This window comes from Fukomys damarensis, unplaced genomic scaffold, assembly GCF_012274545.1.
Source record: "Fukomys damarensis isolate Sample0158 unplaced genomic scaffold, DMR_v1.0_HiC HiC_scaffold_9, whole genome shotgun sequence".
NCBI classification, from domain to species: Eukaryota; Metazoa; Chordata; class Mammalia; order Rodentia; family Bathyergidae; genus Fukomys; species Fukomys damarensis.
The window spans coordinates 3594794-3617454 of NW_022900921.1; the positions used below are offsets into that span (position 1 = coordinate 3594794).

Below are 22661 nucleotides of genomic sequence, written 5' to 3' on the forward strand. Positions count from 1 at the left end.
TCAAAAAATATATGTGTGTGTGTGTGTGTGTGTGTGTGTGTGTGTGTGTGTGTGTGTAGACATACATATACACACAAGTGCTCTAAACTTGTGTACAAGTCTTTGGACATCTTTTCATTTCTTGGTTAACTCTAGTTGTGTGTTCTTAGCTTCTAAGATGTGTGTATTTAACCTTATAAGCCGCCAAGCTTTTTTACAAAGTGACTGTACCATTTGCATTCCATTCAACAATGTATGTATCGAGTGCTTTCTACATCTTCCATGCTAGTGTTATCATCCTTTTTTCTTTTCAATCATTGTAGTTGTATTGTAACCCATTGAGAGGTTCTTTTCGTTTTGGTTTTTATTTGCACTTTCCTAATAATGTAAAGCTGAGCATCTTTTTGTGTCTTTATTTGCCATCTGTATATCTTCTTTTGGTAAAGTATTTGCCTATTTTCAGTAGGTTTTTTTTTTTTTTTTGTCTTTTTATTATTGAGCCATGAGAGTTCTTTATATATTCTGGATAAAGCCCTTTTTAGGGATGTGTTTTGCAAATACTTGGTTTTCTTAACCAAAGGCAGCAGGAGTTTTGAATTTTGATGAGTTATATTTAATCATTTTTTTTCTTCTCTGTTTCATATCTAAGAAATTTTTGCCTCACCCTATGCACAAAAATTTCCCTGTTTTTTTTAAAGACCTGTAATTAGAATTCTTACATGTAATCATATGCTCCATTTCAATTTATTTTTTTAATGTGGTATGAGGTAAGGGTTAAAGTTTGCTTTTTTCATAAAGTTATTTAGTGTTTTAGCACCCAGTGCTGCTCTGCTTCCTAGTTTTATCTACCAGTTTTTTGTTAGTTTGTTTTTGAGACAGGCCCTCACTATGTAGTTGAGACTGACCTGGAACTCACTAAGTAGCCCAGGCTGGTCTAAAACTCACAGTGATCCTCCTGCCTCAGCTTCAGAGCTGGAATTACAGGTGAGCGTCAGCCACCACACCCAGCTCTTACCTACCAGTTTTGTTTTGCTTTTGTTTTTTTGGTACCTGGAATTGAACTCAAGACCTTGAGCTTGCAAGGCAGGTGCAGTGCCACTAAGTTACATCCCCAGCCCACTACCAGTTTTAACTGTGAAGTTTTGTTGTTTTGGTTGGTTGGTTGTTTGGTACCCGGGATTGAACTTGGGTCCTTGGGTCCTTGGGACCTTTCAAGGCAGGCTGCAGCACCCCTGAGCTAAATCCTTGGTAACTGTGAGGTTTTGTACAAGTCTTTTAAGTCCTCTGAGTCTTCTGCTTAGACTGTAGTGTTATGAGGATTAGAGAGAATTTATAGTAGCACCTTGTACAATATGTAAACATATTGTAGGAAGCGTTCAATTATTGATACCCGTGACATAATCAGTAGTAAATCTCTTTCGTACCTCTTTCATTCAGCTAATATTAAACACCTCTTGTGCTGGGGATACATTAGGGAATAAAGTAAAGTTTTTATTGTTCTGCCACCTGACCCGAAAGCACAAGGTCCGGAGTTCAATTCCTGGTACCAAGAAAAGTAACAGTTTTTATTGTATGGTGCTTGTGTTCTATCAATTAGTATATGGATCACAAGATATATTCTTAATATGATGTTTTGTTTGGTTTTTGTGATCCTGGGGATCGAACTCCTCAGGACCTTGTGCTTGCCAGGCAGGCATGGTGCCACTGAGCTAAATCTCCTGCCCCCATGAGATCATAATGACAGTAGTTGCATTGCATTTTGATTCAGCTGTGAAGGTTTGTAGCTGATATCTAAGTCATTCAGTAACTTGAAATGTATTAGTTTTTTGTTTTGTTCTGGTTTTTTTTTTTGGTACTAGGGATCAAACTCGGGACCTTAGGTGGCGACACCACTGAGATAAATCGCTATCCCTGCAATGTATTAGTTTTAAAATTAGGCTCTAAAACTGTCTTAGAAGAGTTGGTCACCTTTGGAATCAGTGCCAAAGCCTGGAAGAGTATCCCTAGCATCATGCAAGGAGAGAAGACCCTAAACCAGGTCACACATATTTCTAGGAGACGAGTCAGCCAGCCATCCACGGAGGTAGGCCTTGGGAGCAAACTGCCAAGATCACTTGTCATATGTCACCTCCTCATAGGCCTCTGTGCTTGTAGTTAGGATTGAAATGCAATCTTTCATGTAAATTTGCCTACAGGCTCAGAATGTGCTACTAACTCAGCATGAGTTTCTACCTTCAGTTTTGATTTTTAAAAACAATTTAGGGCTGAAGATATAGCTGAAGAGTAGTGCCCTTGCCCAGCACAATGTGATGCCTTGGATTTAATCCCCAACCCAAAAAAAAAAAAAAAAAAAAAAAAAAAACTAAACTAAAAAACAAAAATAAATTGGCCTTTTAAAGATCAGGTTCTTAAAAATGTGGTACTTTGCATATTGTATCTCTCAGTGCCCTGTGAGTGAATGACTTTTGCAGGAGGTATTGTAGGTAGGGCATTGGCTTTGAAATGAAAAGTGGAATTTAAGGGCATATAGCTCAGTGATACACCCCTTGTCTAGTGTGCATATGGCCCCTGGTTCAATCCCCAGTACCAGAAGTAAAAAAGAATTTATGTTATGCTCTTCTCTACTAGCCATGAGGACTTAGGCAAGTCATTTTTCTCTGTGCTTCCTTTAAAGCCCTGTTATTAGCATTAAATGAGAGAATTGGCTCTTGCACATTCTGTTTCTTTTCACCTATAAACAGTGTAAACTAGAATGAATTTTATTTATGTACTTTTTTTATTTTTAGAATCGCCTAGAAGCAATTGAACATAATCTCTCTAAAATAATGAGACTTGATAATGAAATTAAAGCCTTAGAAAGCCGAAAAAAGCAAATGGAGAAAGATAACAGTGAACTAGAACAGAAAATGGAAAAGGTTTGTGGTGGTAGTTTTCTTCTACTTGAAAATTTTGGGGTGGTTATAATGGACTTCAGTAGAAACAGTTGTGCCAGCCACATTTTAATATTTGTGTTACTTCTGTGTGTATATTAAAAAAAGGGTGTCGAATAAGATTTTATTTATATTTGGTACCTTGGTATGATTGTATCTTCTAATATTTACACTATTAAAGGATTTCATTTTGATTTCACACAGGTTTTTCAAGGTACTGATGAGCAACTTAATGACTTATATCACAATCATCAGAGAACAGTAAGGGAAAAAGAAAGGAGATTAGTAGACTGTCAGCGTGAACTGGAAAAATTAAATAAAGAATCTAGGCTTCTCAATCAAGAAAAGTCAGAACTGCTTGTTGAACAAGGTAGGACAAAGTATTAACTTGGCCTTTTGTCTTAGTGTGGTACATGTTTCCTGCATGAAGAATCTCCAGGGACTTAGGTTTAGTGAAAAAAGCCAGTCTCAAAAGTCTAGATACAGTATGTTTCGATTTATATAGTGTTTTGAAACGTCAAAATTTAGGAAATAGTGGACAGATTTGTGGTTGCCAGGGTACCAGATAGGAGGAGGAGTAAGAGGAAGATGGATATAGTTAAGGTTAAAAAAGAGCAACAAGAGGGCTCTTGCAGTGTGGAATTGATTTTTTTGTTGTTCATTTTTTGGGGGTTTTGTTTGTTTGTTTTGTTTTGTTTTTTTGGTACTGGGGCTTGAACTTGGGACCTTGTGCTTACAAGGCAGAAGGCAGCACCGCTTAGCTAAATCCCCGGCCCACATTGGCAGATTTAAATAAGATGGATGGGTTATATTTATGTCAATAGCCTTCCTGATAATGCAGTTTTGTGAAACATTCTCATTAGGGGAAACTGGGCCAAGTATACAAGAGATTACACTGTATTATTTTTTTCAACTTGAATTTACAGTTATTTCAGCTTTTAAGAAAATTACTAGTTTTTTTTTTTTTTTTTAAGGCCGCCTACAGCTACAAGCAGATCGCCATCAAGAACATATCCGAGCTAGAGATTCATTAATTCAGTCACTGGCAACACACCTGGAATTGGAGGGCTTTGAACGTGGACCATTCAGTGACAGACAGATTAAAAATTTTCACAAATTAGTGAGAGAGAGACAAGAACAGGAAGCAGAAACTGCCAAGCAGCTAATGGTAAATATTTTGAAGTAAATGTTTGCTATTTTCTTTTTTTTAAATAAATTTTTTATAGCATTTCCTCCCCTCAAGCCCCCTTCCCTCCCTGTGTACAAAAGCTTTATTTCCATCTTTTCTTCTGTTGAAAAGAAAAAAGTGTTTTTCTTGTCCCTTCCTTTCTCCCTGCTATTTTCTTTTGTGTCAAATTTTGTTTTGTTTTTTAGATGAAGTCTAAGGTTTACTAATGTAAAAAAAATAAAACACTTTTTTTTTTTTTTTTTTTTAGTACAGGGGATTCAACTCGGGACCTTGCGCTTGCCAGGCAGGCGGCGGAACCATTGAGCTAAATCCCCGGCCCCCCAAAAAACTTACAGAAGCAAATTTTTAAAAGTTTATAAGGATACAAATATGAGAAAAATGCAGACCCCTTTTTGGGGTAGGGGAGTCCTGGGGATTTAACCCAGTGTCTCATACATGCTACTAGGCAAGCTCTGTACCACTGTACTACATTACCCAGCCACCCCTTTCCTAGTCCTTTTAAATTTGATTTATTTGATTTTATTTTGAGACAGGACCTCACTGAGTTGCAAGGCTAGCCTCCAGTTTTCAGGCCTCCTGTCTTTTTTTGGTACCAGGTATCAAACTCTGGACCTTGCACTTGTGAGGCAGGCAGCAGCACCACCTAGGCTGCCTGTCTTAACCTCAAGAGTTTCTGGGGTTACGGGCATGTGCCTCTGTGCCTGGCTAGACAGTTTTATTTTAAGTAAAATTTCTTTTTAAGGCTGATTGCAATAAAAAGTGTACTCAGAGTTATTAATGATTATGTCTGGATAACACTTCTTACATTTATAAAAAGACTTTTCTGTATTTTCTTCATTGCATACAGTGTTACTCTTTTGTTTTGTTTTCGAACTGGGGTTTGAGCTCTAGGCCTTTGCACTAAGCTATATCCCCAGCCCTTTTTTTGTTTGTTTGTTTGGTACTGGGGATCGAATCCGGACCTTGTGGTTGAGAGGCAGGCACTGGCACCACTGACCTAAGTCTCCAGCTCCGTTTTTGTTTTTATTTGAGACCGTGTCTCACTAAGTTGCCCAGGCTGACTCAAATTTGGGATCGTACGTCCTCAGCCTCCCAAGGTGCTGAGATTACAGGCGTGTTCCACCATGCCTGGCTCACAGTGTTGCTTTTGCAGTGAAGAAACTTTTTCTTAGTGAATTGTTTAGTGAAAAATTATTAATGCACATTCTTACGTATGTATTTAGAATGACTTTGCAGAAAAAGAAACTCTGAAACAAAAACAGATAGATGAGATAAGGGATAAGAAGACAGGACTCGGAAGAATAATGGAACTAAAATCAGAAATCCTAAGTAAGAAGCAAAATGAGCTGAGAAGCGTCAAATATGAATTACAGCAGTTGGAAGGATCTTCAGACAGGATTCTTGAACTGGACCGGGAGCTCACAAAAGCTGTAAGATATTTAAGTAATCTAATACTCTTAAGGTATAAGATATTTTAAAATCTTGCATTCCCAATTATTTTATCTGTTGCTACTCATAAGATTATGGTTTTTAAAATTTTTTATTTTTATCAGTACATGTTTACAGTATATGATGATTACATTCGTTGTGGGAAGTTGGCACGTGTGCATAACACATCTCAGTTCCTTTTTACATTCCCTTCCACTCTTCCCTTTAACCCCTCACCCCCAGTTGGTTCTCCTATTTGCAAAGGATCTATCTCTCTGTTTTCCTGTAGATTATTACAATGATTATTATAAATGGTACTTTTTCTATGATCTGATATAAAATGAACTTATCTGAGTATCTTAGTCATCCAAATCTTTGGTTCTGGAACCCAGTGGGTTGAAAATTAGAATCAGCCAGGAAGCTCTTTAAAGATACTTATGCTTAGACTTTAAAGCTTCCAAACCTTCATCTTGCAAAAGTGAGGCATGGAAATGTGTGTTCCAAACAGAACAGAATTTGTAACAATTGTTACAAGCCTCTTGGTTAAGAATCATTTACTTGAGAAAGAAAATAAGTGTTTTCCCTCTAGGTTCTACACACTATGACTTTATATGGCTTTGGTCTTGTTACCACTTTTTTCAGTGGTGAACATTTTTAGACAATTTCAAGAATTTCTAAATTTTCTTAAATTTAAATTTTCTTAAATTAAATTTGTTTTTAATCTGTCTCTTTTCTTTGCAAAAGTAAGCGTTTTAAAGCTTGGCAAATCCTCTCTTAAAACCCATCTTTTTTTTTTGTCGTTTATTTTTGTTTTGTTTTTTGGGACAGGTTCTCACTATGTAGTTGAGACTGACCTGGAACTCACTATGGTCTCAAATTTACAGCAATCCTCCTGCCTCAGCCTCCTGAGTGCTGGGATTACAGGCGTGCACTACCATTCCCGGCTTAAAACCCATCTTTGTAATTTAAGTAAACATTAACTAGACCCATCCAGGTTTATTTACTAATTTTCTACCATTATAACCCAATAAGGTAATTTTAGTAAGACTTTCCTTAAAGCATACATAGCCTATGTCTCTTGTTGGATACAAGCAAAATAGTATTTTGACCATTATTAGTAATTTCTAATATACTTTTCATTATTTTAGTTCTGATGGAAAATACATAAACCTGTGCATCTCTTTGAATTTTTGATTAGGAAGATGAGTTAAGCAAGGCTGAGAAAAACAGCAATATAGAAACCCTAAAAACAGAAGTGATAAGCCTTCAAAATGAGAAAGCAGACCTAGACAAGACCTTGCGTAAATTGGACCAGGAGATGGAGCAGTTAAATCATCACACGACAACCCGTACCCAGATGGAGATGTTAACTAAAGACAAAGTATGAGTTTTCTTTCTGTTTGAATTATACTCTCATGTATTTAAAACAGTTTATGTTATGTTAATAATTGATAGACAATGAGAATTAATTTGTTATTGACTTTGTATATTAAGGTAAGAGCTAAACACTATAAAATAGACTTTTAAATTTCAACGTTATTGTTGCTGATTTGGAGACAAAGATGGTGGTCTGTTGCCCAGGCTGTCCTCAGACTCCTGGGCTCCAATGATTCCCCTGCCTCATCCCTGAGTAGCTAGGATTATCTGCTTGTACCACTGTGACTGGCAGTTATTTTTTAATTTTATAAAGTTAATAATGCAGAAGTACATATGTATAAACATGCATGTTGCTTTATTTATTTATTTATTTTTGGTCCTGGGTTCAAACTCAGGACATTGAGCTTGCAAGGCAGGCACCGTGCCACTGAGCTGAATCCCTGGCCCTTGTTGCCTTTTTTTTTTTTTTTTTTAATACCGGGGATTGAACTCAGGACCTTGCACCTTCAAGCAGGCATGTTGCCACTGAGCTAAATCCCCAGCCCTGTTGCTTTATTTTTGATATATGGAAGTTTTATATTTTTCCATCATTAGACTTGGTAATCTTTTAAGGCTTAGAATTACCCATTTGCTTTTTTTTTTTTCCCCATTTGCATTTTTACAGTTTTATTTTTGTCAACCTGGAATTTGTTATTGCTCTTGATACAGTGTGGAGATACACGGTTCGTTTTCTAAAGTGTTTTTGTTTTTTCCGTATAGGCTGACAAAGATGAACAAATTAGAAAAATAAAATCTAGGCATAGTGATGAATTAACTTTACTGTTGGGATATTTTCCTAACAAAAAACAGCTTGAAGATTGGCTTCATAGTAAATCAAAAGAAATTAATCAGACCAGGGATAGACTTGCCAAATTGAAGTAAGTAGTTGCAACATTGCCCTTGAAATAGAAATCCCTTATTGCTTTTATTTGTCATCGTTTTAAATAATGTATTGTCATGAAATGGTACATCATGTTAATTGGCCTACTTTTTGCAAGTTGTTAATTTGTATTGATTGGGGTCTCCTCTCCTTTGCAAATGTGTAGACCTTAGTAAGAGGATTAAATTTCTGAAATTTTATTTCATTAACCATTATAAAAAGATCATTTTTCTCAGATGTAATCTTCGATGATGGTTAAGAGGATCTCAAATTTTACACAGAGTTTTTTTTTAAATTTAATTTATGGGTACATTCTAGGTAGACAGTACAGCTACATTCATTACTGGGATCTGGTACCTTTACATGCCAGGTCTTGGTTACACAGAATTTTTAGTGAGCTGATAACATTATGCTTTGCCTGTGTTAAATATGCATTTATTGCAGAAGAGTCTTCTAGGGAATAGAATTTCGAAGTTTGAAGTTCAGGAGATTGCAGCTTTTTAGGTAATGGACAGTTGACATCATTAGGCTAAGCATGTCACCTTAAGAGAGTTTTACAAAGCAAAGAGACTAATCTGCTGGAAAGCACAAGCTTTTAAAAACACTGGCATTGAAAAGGAGAGGAGCAAGTGAAGCAAACAAGGATGTCCCTAGGAGACCAGACTGAGAGCCAAGCAGGAGCAGCATCTGAGGTGCCTCGGGAAGATGATCCTTTAAGAGTTTTGGAAGTAATATGTTGGGTGTGGTGGCGCATGCCTGTAATCGCACCACTGGGGAGGCTGAGGCAGGAGGATTGCTGTGAGTTCGAGACCAGCCTGGGCTACATAGTGAGTTCCAGGTCAGACTCTACATAGTGAGACCCTGTCTCAAAAAAACAAAAATAAAAACAGAGTGTTGGAAATACTTGGTGCTACCTAGAGGTCCAGTGAGGTGGAGCCTGCACTTTGCACTTAGTTCACTGATGAAAGCATTTTACATGTCATTTATTTTGTTCCACATGTTTAGCATGACTCACAATGGATATAGTATGATGGACTACATGTGCATTCACATATTTTTCTGAAGGAAATTTCTTAAAATAGTTCTGCCTTATTCTTTTCTTATCCTGGAATCTAATGTCATGAGCCACCAGAAATCAGGGAGAACTCTGCCTGTGTACATTTTTCTGGGAGTAGCCCCATTACTGGGATTGGCAGGAGAACCTGTGTCCTGTAGGGAACATTGAAGCAGGAGTGGACTTTTGCCATGATTCTGAGAAAAATACTTGGACTGGGAGTGAAGTTCAGTGGTAGAGCATGTGCTTAGCATTGTTCAAAGCCACTGTTTCAATCCCCAGTATGAATTGATTAACTTTAGAAAATTACTTGGTCATAATAAACCTTGTACTTTGTTGGAATAATTTGGTTGGATTATAATGTATGCTTGTTTTCATTTTAGCAAGGAACTAGCTTCAGCTGAGCAAAATAAAAATCATATAAGTAATGAGCTAAAAAGAAAGGAAGAGCAGTTGTCCAACTACGAAGACAAGCTATTTGATGTTTGTGGTAGCCAGGATTTTGAAAATGATTTAGACAGGCTTAAAGAGGATATTGAAAAATCTTCGAAACAGCGAGGTAAGTTACCAATTTCTTGTTACCAAGACACTTTTTGACACTTTGTAATTTTCATTTACAGGTATCCATCAAGGATGGGAGATTTAAATACCTTTTATGGAGCCAGATGCCTTGATTTTTCATGATGGTTGTATAACACTGTGTGCTGTGTGACTTTGGACAGTATATCATTACCTTCCTGTGTTTCACATTCATTATCGGCAAAATGAGGAATACCTTCCACCTAGGGCAGTGGTGGTGAACCTGTGGCACGTGTGCTGCAGCAGGCTGTGTTATTGAAAGCTCTAAAAGTTTCGCCAGTACTGACCTAGGGTATTAAAGAGGCATAAATGAGATTATAAGTAAAGTCCTCAGAACAGTGCCTGGCCCATAGAAAACTTTCAGTAGATGTTATACTTTTTGCATGTTACAAGGAGATAATTTATACAAATCTCAATATGTTAGGCCCTTTGGAAGATATCTAAATAGGAAGGACCTTGTATTTCATTTGTAATAGGTTTATAAGGCAAGAAGAACATTTATAGTTAGAGGAGATGTACATTTTTCTCACTGGAGATTTATTGATTTTTCCTAAAACAGCTATGCTGGCTGGAGCCACAGCAGTTTACTCTCAGTTCATTACTCAGCTAACAGATGAAAACGAATCATGTTGCCCTGTCTGTCAGAGAGTTTTTCAAACAGAGGCTGAATTACAAGAAGTCATCAGTGATTTGCAGTCTAAGCTGCGGCTTGCTCCTGATAAACTCAAGTCAACAGAGTTAGAGCTAAAGAAAAAAGAAAAGCGTCGAGATGAAATGCTAGGGCTTGTGCCCATGAGGTGAGAATAAGGGTTTATTAGTACTGTACATCAACAGCTATGTTGTAAAAGACATTCACAGAGTGCCTGGTGTGTGATAGATATTTGGTAAGGCTATGTTGAAAGGATAAAATTAAAAATCAGAGTTTTTATATTCTGAATTAGCATGTTTTATTTCATATTACACATGGTAGTAGAATCAATAGTTTTAGTTTGAAGCTAAGCTTGTAGCGAGGCATGGTGGCACACAGCTGTAATCCCAGTGTTCAGGAGGCTGAGCCAGAAGGATTACCACTAATTCAAGGCCATCCTGGGCTACATAGTGAGGCTGTGTCTCAAAAAACCAAGTAAAGTAAGCTAAGCTTGTTTCTTAAACTAGTCAGGAAGTATGTATAGTCTGTGTGTGTGTGTGTGTGTGTGTGTATGTGTGTGTGTGTGTAACAAACTTGGCTTGAGGATACAAATTTTGACAGATTTACAACTGTTTGTTGATACATCATTTTCTTTTTTTTGTTTGTTTTGGTGCTGGGGATTGAACTCAGGTCCTTGCGCTTGCCTCACAAGCTGTAGAACCACTGAGCTCAATCCCCAGCAATAAATCATTTTCTTTTTTTTTTCAAAATACATGTTTTAAAACAGAACTCTAAGGCACACAAAATACCAAAACAAGTCAACAAATTACCCTGCTTTACAGTTATTAAGCAGAAATCTACTTGTACAAGATGGTCTACTAATGGACATATAGTTATTTAAAATCCCTTCATATTCCTTTACTTGGATAAGTCAAAAGCTTTAAACTGGTATTTGCACCATATATATTATTTTAATGTTACAAGGAGTTTTTCTTTGGAGAGCCTTGCATTTGCATCACATTGATGAGTGTTAGCAGTTGTGGCTTCCTGTGGCATCTAGGGGAGAAGCACCATTTAGGTGCACATATTCCCAAAGAATCTAACATTTGAATGCTGTAGCACCTCTGCATTTTAGTAGAATCAAGTGTTTCATTGAAGATTCTTGTTCCTAACATTTTATTTAGGTAATACTTTCTGTGTTGCTGTAAACCCAAGTCACCAAAATAATGGGAATCCTAAAATGTACGGAAGGACTATTTTTCTAGGCAATGTTTTCTAGGCATTGTTTTAAAAGATGAGTTACCATTTCTCCCAATCCAATATACTAAGATTAATGAATGAATTTAGTTTTATATGGACAAGAAATAATGTTTATAATACCATTTCTCCTGTTTGACTGAGGAATGCTGGCATATGACGAGAATGGAGAACTTGTTTTGAAAAGATTGCTACAGAATTTCTTTTTCCCTTGATACAGCAGTTTCTTAATCCAGCCAAAGAATTAAAGTACTTAAAAGTGCTTCCAAAAACTAAATTTTAAACTTTATCTCTATATGACGATTTTTCTGGTTTCTCCCACAGCTTAGAGCACAAGGCTGGCTGTAGAGATCATTAAGACATGATCCAGGTCTGGGTTTGTAGCTCAGTGTCACTACGCCAACCTCACAAGCGAAAGGTCCTGAGTTTGATCCCCGGTATCCAAAAAAAAAAAAAAATGACATGACCCATAAGGAGCTAATTAGACCACAGGATGGGCTAATTAAAGAGAAAACCTAGGAATTAAAAAGCTGGTTTTAATAAAGTGTTCAAAAGTGGTTCCAAAAATTGCATTATTTAAGAAGACAGAAGCCAGTGAGTCAAGAATGAAAAATGTTTTGAGAATGAGGAGGGAAGGGGAATATAAAGCCTAAAAGTTGGTTCAACTCAGATAAAAGGGATGGGCTGGGGATTTAGCTCAGTGGCACTGCGCCTGCGATGCAAGTGCAAGGTCTTGAGTTCAATCCCTGGTACCAAAAAAAAACAAAAGTGGGTAGACAGTTAGAAGGGAAATCAACAGTTTGTGCACTGGGAAGAGGAAAATAATGTGTGCTGCAGCTGAAATGTTATTTGGAGTTTTGGGGATTATTTGTAGGGATTGATTGATTCCCTCAAGTTGAAAAAATAGGGTTGCATAATGTTCAGGCCTAATAATAACTCATTCTTACAGGTGATATGGCACCATTCCTAAGGGATTTACTGAAAGGTGTATTTTAGGAAAATTAATTTGATATTAATAAGATTGAGTAGGGTCAGGTAGTTGTTAGCTCAATGGTACCACGACTGCCTGACAAGCACAACGTCCTGAGTTCGATCCCTGGTGCCCCCTGCGAAAAAAAGTTGGGTAGATTTGAGTGAGAAAATCTGTAAAAGCAGAAAAATCAACACAGTAAGTTGTCTAGGAAGACTAAGGAAAACTTTTAAGAAAAGGGGAAGGAAAGTTACGAGATGCGCTTTGAGGCAGCCAGGTTCTAACATGGTTCTTGTGGTCTCTGCCTCCTTGCGGTCTCCTCTTGTATCGCTGCCTTAGCTGTACTTACTATGTGGTGATGAGGATGGCACATAAGTGTTACTATGGACCTAAGCTCCACAGTATCCAGTAAAACAGGACAGAAGCAATAGCAAGTTTCTCCAAGATTAGGTTATCTAAGGTGCTATGGCTCTCTCTCACCATCCAGTCTGGGAGAATCGAGGTGCTGGGTTGTCAGAAGCCCCATGGAGAGGCCCATATGAGGAGGATATAATGTGAATTTATTTTTTCTCTCTCTCTCTCTCTTTTTTTTTTGGTATTGCGCATCGAACTCAGGACCTTGTGCTTGCGAGGCAGGTGATGGCACCACTGAGCTATATCCTTGGCCCTGAATAAGTGAGTTTAGAAGTAAAGTTTGTAGCAGCCAGGCTTGAAATTATTGCAGCCCTGGCTGACAGCTGGACTCTGTCAGAGAGGCTGATCAGAAGTGTATCTCCCAGTCTTCACATCTGAGAAATACATGCTCTTGTATTAAGCTGCTAGCCTGGAGGATACTTTATTATAAAACAGTAGATAACTAACAGCATCAAGAATGAAAACCAGATAATTGCGGCCCTAGTAAGAACGTGATAAGATAGAGCAGTAGTTTGAGAATGAAAAGGAAATAGAATAATATCTTCAAAAAGATCAAATAGATAAAACTTAAAGTTTGTAGAAAGAGCATATAGAAGAAAAGTAAAGTCATTAGTCATTAGATCTGTGTTGAATTGATACATGGTATCGTGCTAGGACCCTTGCCAACACAGCTGCCCTTATCAGAGCACAACACTCTTACACATTGTCATGTCTTCACAGTCCCTTGTTCTTCTGACTTTGCTATTTGAAGGCGAGCTGTAGTATCTCTTTTATTTATTGCATGTAACATATCTCCTCAAAATGTAGTGCCTCACAGCAAGTTTATTTTTTTCCGTGATTCCGTGGTTACCTGGGTGCCTATTGTTTGGGACTTTCAGGTAGCTGCAGTCTGAGATTGCCTGCAGCCATCTCAGGGCTCACTGGGGCTGGCTTTATACATTTGTGGCTCACTCAGAGCTGCTGGCTGGGAAATGTGCTGAGGCTATCAAACAAGATGCCTTCTCATGATGTCCACATGTGACTTGCTGTTTGGCAGCAGAGGGGTTGGATTCCAAACACAGCCTCTTAAGTGCTAGCATTCCAAGACACAGGAAGTAGAAACTGCAAGTCCCTTAGGGCCTGGGCCCAGCAACTGCACAATGGAACTTCAGTCATTTTCTGTTGCTTAGGATAGTCACAGAGTGTGCTAAGACTCAGAGAAGATATCTGACCTCTCTTTTTTTTTTTCTTCTTGGTACCAGAGATCGAACTTGGAACTTTGTGCCTGCAAGGCAGGTGGTGGCGCCACTGAGCTAAATCCCTGGCCCTGGACATCTCACCTCTTGCTAGAAGAGTCAGAGTACTTGTGGCTGGCCTTAATGAGTAACCTTAGGTCCACAGTAGCACTTGTATGCCATTCTGGTCACCAAAATAAGCTAAGGAGAGGTCCAGAGGAAGCACTGAAAGTGGACTAAGATATTGGCCTGACTGCTGAGTGAGAAAGCTTGTATGGTGGAACTATTTCTACTAAAAGAATCACAACGTGAAGGCCAGTGATGGGCCTCCGTTTCCTTACCAGGTTGTGGTAGGATGTCATTCTGTGGAACTCTAGAAGGATGAATTTAGGGAAATGAGACATCTCTTTCATTTATATATTTACACATTTTTTATTTTTAAAGTTTAAATCCACATAAATTCATAAATGAAAGGTCATTTATAACCACAGTTATTCCCTGTATGGAAAAACAGCAGCTTAGCAATGTACAGTAGTTAGACTGATCTATAATTTCTAATTCTGGCTCTGCTGTGCGACCTTAGGGATGTTACTTGACCCATCTGGGCCTTAATTTCCCCATGTAAAGTGAGGGTGTTGACTTAGATGATCAACAGGTTTTCCTTCCGGCTCTTGTTTTAACTGATTCTATTGTTATGCATTGCAAGGGTCATCTTCAGCTACATTATAGAGGTGTGTCTGTGACATTCACTAAGCTGGAGGATTGTCATACATTTCTTTTTTCCTGGAAAATGAGCCCTTGGTGGCAGCACTGTAAGAAGAACTGTGTATTCATTTAATCAGTACTTACTTAATAGAAACTCTTGTGGCACTGGTGGTATAGCAGTAAACAAAATTGACAGAGTCCATGCCCTCATGGGATTATTTGCTAATGGAGAGAAGACAGCCAATAACTGTATGGAATATATAGGTGACAGTCAGTGCCATGGAGAAATACACAGTTGGATAAAGGAATGGGGAGTAGCTGAAGGGTGATGGGGAAGTTGCTAATGAAGGCAGTATTTGAGTGGAGGCCTGCGAGAAATGAGCCAGCCATGCAGTTGCCCTGAAGAGAATAAAGTTGCTGAGTCATATCTGACCCAAAGGCCTAAGGGAAAAGTGATAGAAGTTAAAGCTAAGGAGATGGAGCAGGGACAAGGGGAAAAATGAGAACCAAGACCTGTTATGTAAAGGTACAAGATCCCAGTAACGTAACTGTACTGTATACCTAGAATGTACCAATAAACTCCATAAGAAGAAAAAAAAAAAATCTAAGGAGGTGGTAAAGGGCCATGTCTTATTTTGCTCATTGCTGAGACAAAATTCTTGTAACCCAAGTTAAAGGAAGAAAGGTTTATTTTGGCTCATGGTTTGTAGAGGTTTCAGCCCATAGTTGGCACCGTAGCAGCATGGCATGGCAGAAAGGCATCACAAAAACCTTGTATTGAATCCAAGCTACAATGTCGTGAATCCCCCACCCCCAACCCCATACTGGGGATTGAACTCTGGTCCTTGAGCTTGTGAGGCAGGTGGCAGAGCCACTGAGCTAAATCCCTGGCCCTACATGTAGCCTTTTGGTTGGTGCTGCTCATTTCCAAGGTGGGGCACCCTTAAACTCAGCACCACACGCTCTATATCCAGCCATCTCCAAAAAGCCCACCAATGAGCTAGATGGACATCTAGATACAAGCTGTAATAGTCCAGATCCTCTTTGGAGAAGTTAATGCTTTGATTTAAAACCCCAAACCAACACTTAGTATGAGTCTGCCATTATGAACGAAATCTCAGCTGAAAATATACCTGATTCTCAATTTATTTAGTACTGCTATGGGTTTATATATTATAGAATTGCATTTAAATAAAATTTCACTTCCCCTGTTTCTCCCAAAATTTAGTTTCAGTACTTTATCTGTAGGAGTCCTTTTACATATAATTTCCTTGGAACAGGAATGCTATCCAAAAATATATGAATTGAGTTTCTGAAGATAACCCAAAGAAAATAAATTTCAGATGTCTTACCATAAAAAAAGATAGGTAAGGACTGGGGATTTGGCTCAGTGGTGCTGCCGCCTGCCTCATAAGTACAAGGTTCTGAGTTCATTTCCCAGTACCAAAGACAAACAGGTGAGCAAGATACCGGATATGTCATTTTACTTGATTTAATCATTGCACGCTGTATACATATATGGAGACATCACATCTCAAATGTAAAGTTAAGATTTGTTCATTGAAAATCATGTAAAAAAGCTCAAACCATGAGAAAAATAAACTTAAATAAAAAGTAAGATCTCATAAAAAGTGAAAAGAAAAAAGCTGAAATAAACCCAGAGGATCCTCATAGTTCTCAGTAGCTTATTTGCTAGGAATATTTCTTTACTTTTTTAGAACAGTTATTTTAACATTTTGGATCTAGTGTCAAATAAGATGGTACCAAAATCTTTACCACATTGGTGAGTGGTAGGGGTGTGTATTTGTGTATAAATGGATTGAAATCATATATACACTTAACAGTTCACAAAGATGGCTCCAGCTCCATGTCATATTTCTGTGATACAAAACATTGTAGGTCTCTTGGTACAGTTTATGTTGGCTTTTCTTATAAATGCACTTTTTTAAAACATTAGGTGATCATAGACTTGTGTTTTTTTCTTTTAAGCCTTCCATTAGCAGTTAATTTACTTCATTATACCACTTTTACTTCCTTTTCTAATTTTAGATGAGAATTTGGAAGATTTTAGAAATAAATTTGAATTTTTAAAACTCACATACAAATTTTATTGCTTCAGCAGTGTCAATAAAAATAGGTATGTAACCTGTACATGCCTTTGAGGCAGTAATTCATTACAGTATTGACAATAAAAAGCGTGAATAACTTTTGTGCCTTAAACTCATGTTGCATTTGGCTGAGTGGCTGGCTTCCTTACTTCTTCTCTGTCATTTTATAATTTTGAAATAATTTTCTTACAGAAACATTTTGAAAAAAACACAGAATTTACATATATCTATCATCCAGCATTTCCTGATATAATTTCTGTAACCATAATATAGTTATCAAAACCAGGAAATTAGCATTGGTATAATGCTACTAACTAAATTATTGTCCTTTTTCTGTTCCAGAATTCATCCTAGAATTTAATATCGCATCTAGTTGTTTCTCCTTAGGGTACTGCAGTGTGTAACAGAGTCTGTTTTTGTCATTCATGACCTTGGCATTTTAAAAAATTAATTTTGTTGGTATATTTTTCACATACATAATGATCACAGTCATCATAGGAAATTTGTACCTGTGTATATAATATACCTTGATTGTTTTTTCCTCATTCTCCTTACCCTCCTTATTTACAAAAGGTTTGTTTCCATTTTTTTCTTCTATGACCTTGACATTTTTGATGAATATGATCACTTAATTTGTAGAATAGCTCATAGATAAACAGTACAGTGACAATTATTGCAAGCAAGCTGTACCACTGGATACTAAAAGTAAGCAGAAATTTGAGAAAAAGAATATTTACATAGTCTCAACATATGTCTTGTCAAGATTTTTTTTTTTTTTTTTTTTTTTTTGATAGTGAGGATTGAACTCAGGACCTTGTGCTTGCAAGGCAGGCTGTGATACCACCGAGCTACATCCCCAGCCCAAGATGTTTTTTAGTTACGAAGAAAAAAATGGTAACTTTACAGTGAGAAATAATTCTGGCACCATTTTAAAGTGAATAAGATTACATTACTGGTAGTAAGACAGTGTAACATTATGTAGCCACTGGTAAGGCCAGAAAAGAAATATCACTTGGGGTATTCTTGCCAAGAATACTTAACCTTAGTCTGATTATGGAACAATATCAGATAGACTTTTTTGTTTGTTACCTGGGATCGAACTCAGGACCCTGTGCTTGTGAGGCAGGTGGTGGCACCACTGAGATAAATCCCTGGCCCTCAGATAGATTTTTTTTTTTTTTTGGTACCAGGATTGAACTCAGGTCCTTGCACTTGCAAGGCAGGCCACCGAACTGCTGAGCTAAATCCCCAGCCCTGATAGATTGTTTTTAATTGTGTGTTTTCTGTTAAGGCAAAACATAATTGATTTGAAGGAGAAGGAAATACCAGAATTAAGAAACAAACTGCAGAATGTCAATAGAGACATACAGCGCCTAAAGAATGACATAGAAGAACAGGAAACACTCTTGGGTACAATAATACCAGAGGAAGAAAGTGCTAAAGTATGTCTGACAGATGTTACAATTATGGAGAGGTTCCAGGTAAGTTTATTGTAGTTTAAGGCAGAGTAAAACTTGTTGCATGATGACTTGAATGTGAGATGTGACAGTATTAAACTAGTTTTCATATACAGATTGCATTTAGAGTTCAGGTAGCCTTAAGGAGCAACTGATCATTTATGCTTCCGGGATTATGGTTTTTATTCGTAAATTAGGAAATTACATAATTCTGTTTCATTTTAATCAACTTCTTTGTCTCACTTTAAAAATATTTATTAGTATCAGTTTGCAGTACATAATGATTACATTCATTGTAGAGAATTGGTACATGTACATAGCACATCTTAATTTCTTTTACTTCCCCTTCCCCTCCATCATTTCTCCCTCTAACCTTAACCCTCATTTGAATTACTAAAAAAATTTGTTTGCTTGTATTTCATTTAATTTTGTTTAAAAACTTTTGCGTTATCACATTGCAATAAGTTTCTTAGAGGAAATAACTATTCTGTTGTTAAGATGGAACTTAAAGATGTTGAAAGAAAAATTGCACAACAGGCAGCTAAACTACAAGGAATAGATTTGGATCGAACTGTTCAACAAGTAAACAAGGAGAAACAAGAAAAACAACACAAATTAGATACAGGTAATATGATCTGTTTCTTCATTGGACCCTCAAAGATTTCCTTGTCATCAGTACTTTTTTTTTGTAACAGTGAATTTATATCTGCGAATTTAACTGTGAATTTACATGAATAAAGAACTTTCTTTGTTCTGGCCATAATATATTCATTCTCTGTTCTCAAAAGCATCACTTCTCTCTCTTCTTCTTCTTCTTTTTTTTTTTTTTTTCTTGTTTTGCACAACACATTTGGGATGGTAGAAGAGTATCACATGCACTTTACCTGTGAGTGGCCAGGAAGTCTGGAGTTCTTGTTAGACTTTCGTTACAGTTGGTGGCACTCAAAGCAGCCTTCCTGGATTACATAGCTCTATACAAATTGGAAGGATGGTGCTAATAGTATTTTCTGTAATCACTGTCAGTAATGTTTTCGTGCAGTTTCCAGTAAGATTGAATTGAATCGTAAGCTTATACAGGACCAGCAGGAACAAATACAACACCTAAAAAGTACAACAAATGAGCTTAAATCAGAGAAACTTCAGATAGCCACTAATTTGCAACATCGTCAGCAGCTTGAGGAGCAAACTGTGGAATTATCCACTGAAGTTCAGTGTTTACACAGAGAGATAAAGGTAAGATCATTAATATATGTTTGTCTTTTTAATTAGCTCAAATATATGAAGTCCTTTTAATTGATGCAGTGGCCACAACTATGGTTATTGTGAGAATCAAATGAAAACAGTATAATTCTTTGTGTGGTCCCTGAGTGACAGAATTTGTACAGATTATTTGTACTAATAAGTACAGATTCCTGAAAGAATTTGCACATAGTAAGGAAGCAGCTGCTTGGTTAAGTAGTGATCCTCATGTTATTGGACATCATTAGTTGGTGCTTGGTAATTTTAAATAAGGGTACCTTTTCCTGAGGGAGGTTTGTGTTACCTGCAAATGCTTTATGCGTGGCAGACATTCTCCATCATAGCACTGTTTCCGTGTAGTTCCAGTTATAGTCTCTCAGTCCTTACCAGAAGAGAGCAGGTACTACATTGGTTCCATAGGTACTATACTGCCTTTGCCAACCTTTATAACAATTACTAAATTCTAAGACTCGACCAATTAAACTCATGAAACAGCAACCTGACCTAGGGTCTTATGAAGATTATATGTACATGTAAAGTACTAAATAAATTACTAAATCTATTATCCTGTAAAGTCATTATTGAAATAATTTGGGTTGCAAATTATCAGTCTTAATGTATAAAATAGATTACCCTGTATTTGTATTCTTTTTTAGGCATTAAAATTTTAATGTCTTAACACTCCTGTTGAGAGAGATACGAAATCTCATTTTTACAGAAAAACAAATCTACCAATTCCCCATGAGTTGCCCAAGTGCATACTCCTAATAAGAGACAGGGTTGATTTTCAGGTAGGTCTCTGACACTGAAGACATTTGGCTTCCCACCTCACCGTGTTACATCCTAGTATGAGAAAATTTGCCTACCTTGAAGTAATAATTGTATCTACCTTTATAGAGTCAATAGATATTTTAGAATATTAAGGTTTTTGATGATCATTGAACAGGGATACCATGTAAATATATTGTAGAAATGATATGAGGATAAATCATCTATTACTCGAAAGTCTCTTTTTCTTTTAACCATCATACTCTGACGTATAAACAAGAATCTTGGGTTGGATGAACGTTCCAGTTCTTGATCACACAGCTGACATAGGCCCCCTTATTAAACCATGTCAGTTACCACAAGGTAATAAAATTGGAAACACATGGCCAGATTAAGAACCAAGTAGGGCCAGGGATTTAGCTCAGTGGTTCTGCCCGCCTGCCTGGCAAGCAAAAGGACCCAAGTTCGATCCGTGGTACCAAAAAAAAAAACAAAACAAAACAAAAGTCAGTGGCTGAGACAGAGTTGCATAGTGGGTTAGTATAGTGAACTCTGGATTAAAATTTTGACTCCCTCTTTACTTTTGTGGTGACCCCAGATAGGTCATTCTCTGTGCTTACTTGCTATTCTGAAATATGGGGATGAAAATAATGATACCGTTTTTTCAGGGTGGAGGAAAGGAACAAATAGGTTAATTTTAAGCATGGCATATAGAAAGTGTTGTATTATTAAGACTGTGTGGTCTGTCATCTAAAATAAGATAACGGGCCCTCGGCATGGTGGTGCACGCCTGTAATCCTAGCACTTGAGAGGCTGAGGCAGGAGGATAATTATGAGTTTGAGGCCAGCCTAAGTTACATAATGAATTCAAAGGCAGCCTGGACTACATAGCAAGACCCTGTCTAAAAAACAAAAAAACCAAAAAAGGATAATGCAATACTGCGTAAGATGTATGTGTTCTTACATTTTTAGGATGCTAAAGAGCAAGTAAACCCTTTGGAAACAACATTGGAAAGGTTCCAACAGGAAAAAGAAGAATTAATCAACAAAAAACAAGCAAGCAACAAAATAGCACAGGATAAAGTAAGATTTCATTTGTGGTTTTTCAAATCTATATTTAACTTGTACTGTTCTTTCACATGAAATTAAATAGCTAAAGATAAGTAGTGTTTTTCAGATTCATGATATACATCTTTTTTGCTTTTCTTTTTGGTGGTGCTGGGGATTGATTCAGAGCCTTGTGCGTTCTAGGCAAGTACCCTACCACTAAGCTACATTCTCAGCCCTCCTTAAGTAATTTTGACTTTAGAAGTTCTTGGATTAAATAAGGATCAAACTTAAAATATTCTACCTTATGATTTGAAATGGAAGTTAGGAATCGAGACTGTTTAATTCTTTCCCCTTGGTGATAAAGCCATTTACCTGAGATCAAATTCGGTAGTGGCACAAACTGGAACCCAAGATATCCTAACTTCTAAGCCAGTATTTCACTCTGTTCTCCTATTATATATCCTAGTGAATAGTAAATATCCAATGTAAGTTCAATAAATATTTTTCCACAGCTGAATGATATCAAAGAGAAGGTTAAAAATATTCATGGCTATGTGAAAGACATTGAGAATTACATTCAGGATGGAAAAGATGACTATAAGAAGGTAATTTAAAACTTGAAATTATTTATTTAGTTGTATTTTTATTTCAAGTGCTTCAAGAATTGTCTTTCTTTGTAGCAAAAAGAAACTGAACTTAATACAGTAATAGATCAACTAAGTGAATGTGACAAACAAAAAGAAAAGATAAATAAAGAAATGGGAATCATGAGACAAGATATTGATACACAGAAGGTAAGTGTTCACGTTACCATGTAAACCTGTAGCACACTCTTCTACATCGAGCGGTTTGGTAATAGATCTACTGAATAGAAGTGCAAACAGAAAATCAGTTCTAATAACACACACATGTATTCTGTCTTTTTTTTTCATTTTTATTTTCAGTAAGCCCATGTGGTAAAAGTTGAAAGGCAGAAAATTAAAACTGTCTCTTTCCTTCTAATACTCAGTCTCCTGGATGTCATTTCTGTTGCAGCTTCTCTTTTGTTTTTGTTTTGGTGGTTTTGTTGTGTTTTGTTTGCAGTACTGAGTATCTTAACTTGTGGGTGCTCTACACTGAGATGCATCCCTAGTTCATTTTTATTTTTTTATTTTTTACTGTGAGACATGGTCTCAATAAGGTGTACAGGGTAAGCTGGATGTGGTGGCACACGCCTGTAATCCTTGCCCTTGGGAGGCTGAGACAGGATTGCCAAAAGTTGGAGGCCAGTCTGGACTGCATAGTGAGTTTAAGATCAACTTAAACTGTAGTGAGACCTTGACTCAAAAAATTCAAAAACAAAACCTAAAAAAATCCCCCAAAACTAAGATGTGCAGGCTAATCTCAAACTTGCTAC

The 22661-nt window shown here is 37.1% G+C and overlaps 1 protein-coding gene across 6 annotated transcripts in view; it reads left to right on the forward strand.

Moving 5' to 3' along the window:
* Rad50 (RAD50 double strand break repair protein) overlaps nt 1-22661 on the forward strand; it is a 219766-nt gene that overhangs the window by 147508 nt on the left and 49597 nt on the right. For all 6 annotated transcript variants that reach the window (XM_033761558.1, XM_033761557.1, XM_019209856.2 and 3 more), the window contains 14 exons: nt 2766-2894; nt 3114-3279; nt 3884-4077; nt 5322-5528; nt 6725-6907; nt 7663-7820; nt 9260-9435; nt 10015-10252; nt 18043-18232; nt 18707-18833; nt 19248-19441; nt 21188-21298; nt 21778-21870; nt 21946-22059. In XM_033761558.1, the coding sequence (XP_033617449.1) occupies nt 2766-2894; nt 3114-3279; nt 3884-4077; nt 5322-5528; nt 6725-6907; nt 7663-7820; nt 9260-9435; nt 10015-10252; nt 18043-18232; nt 18707-18833; nt 19248-19441; nt 21188-21298; nt 21778-21870; nt 21946-22059 (2280 nt within the window). The remainder of the gene's footprint in view (nt 1-2765; nt 2895-3113; nt 3280-3883; nt 4078-5321; nt 5529-6724; nt 6908-7662; nt 7821-9259; nt 9436-10014; nt 10253-18042; nt 18233-18706; nt 18834-19247; nt 19442-21187; nt 21299-21777; nt 21871-21945; nt 22060-22661) is intronic.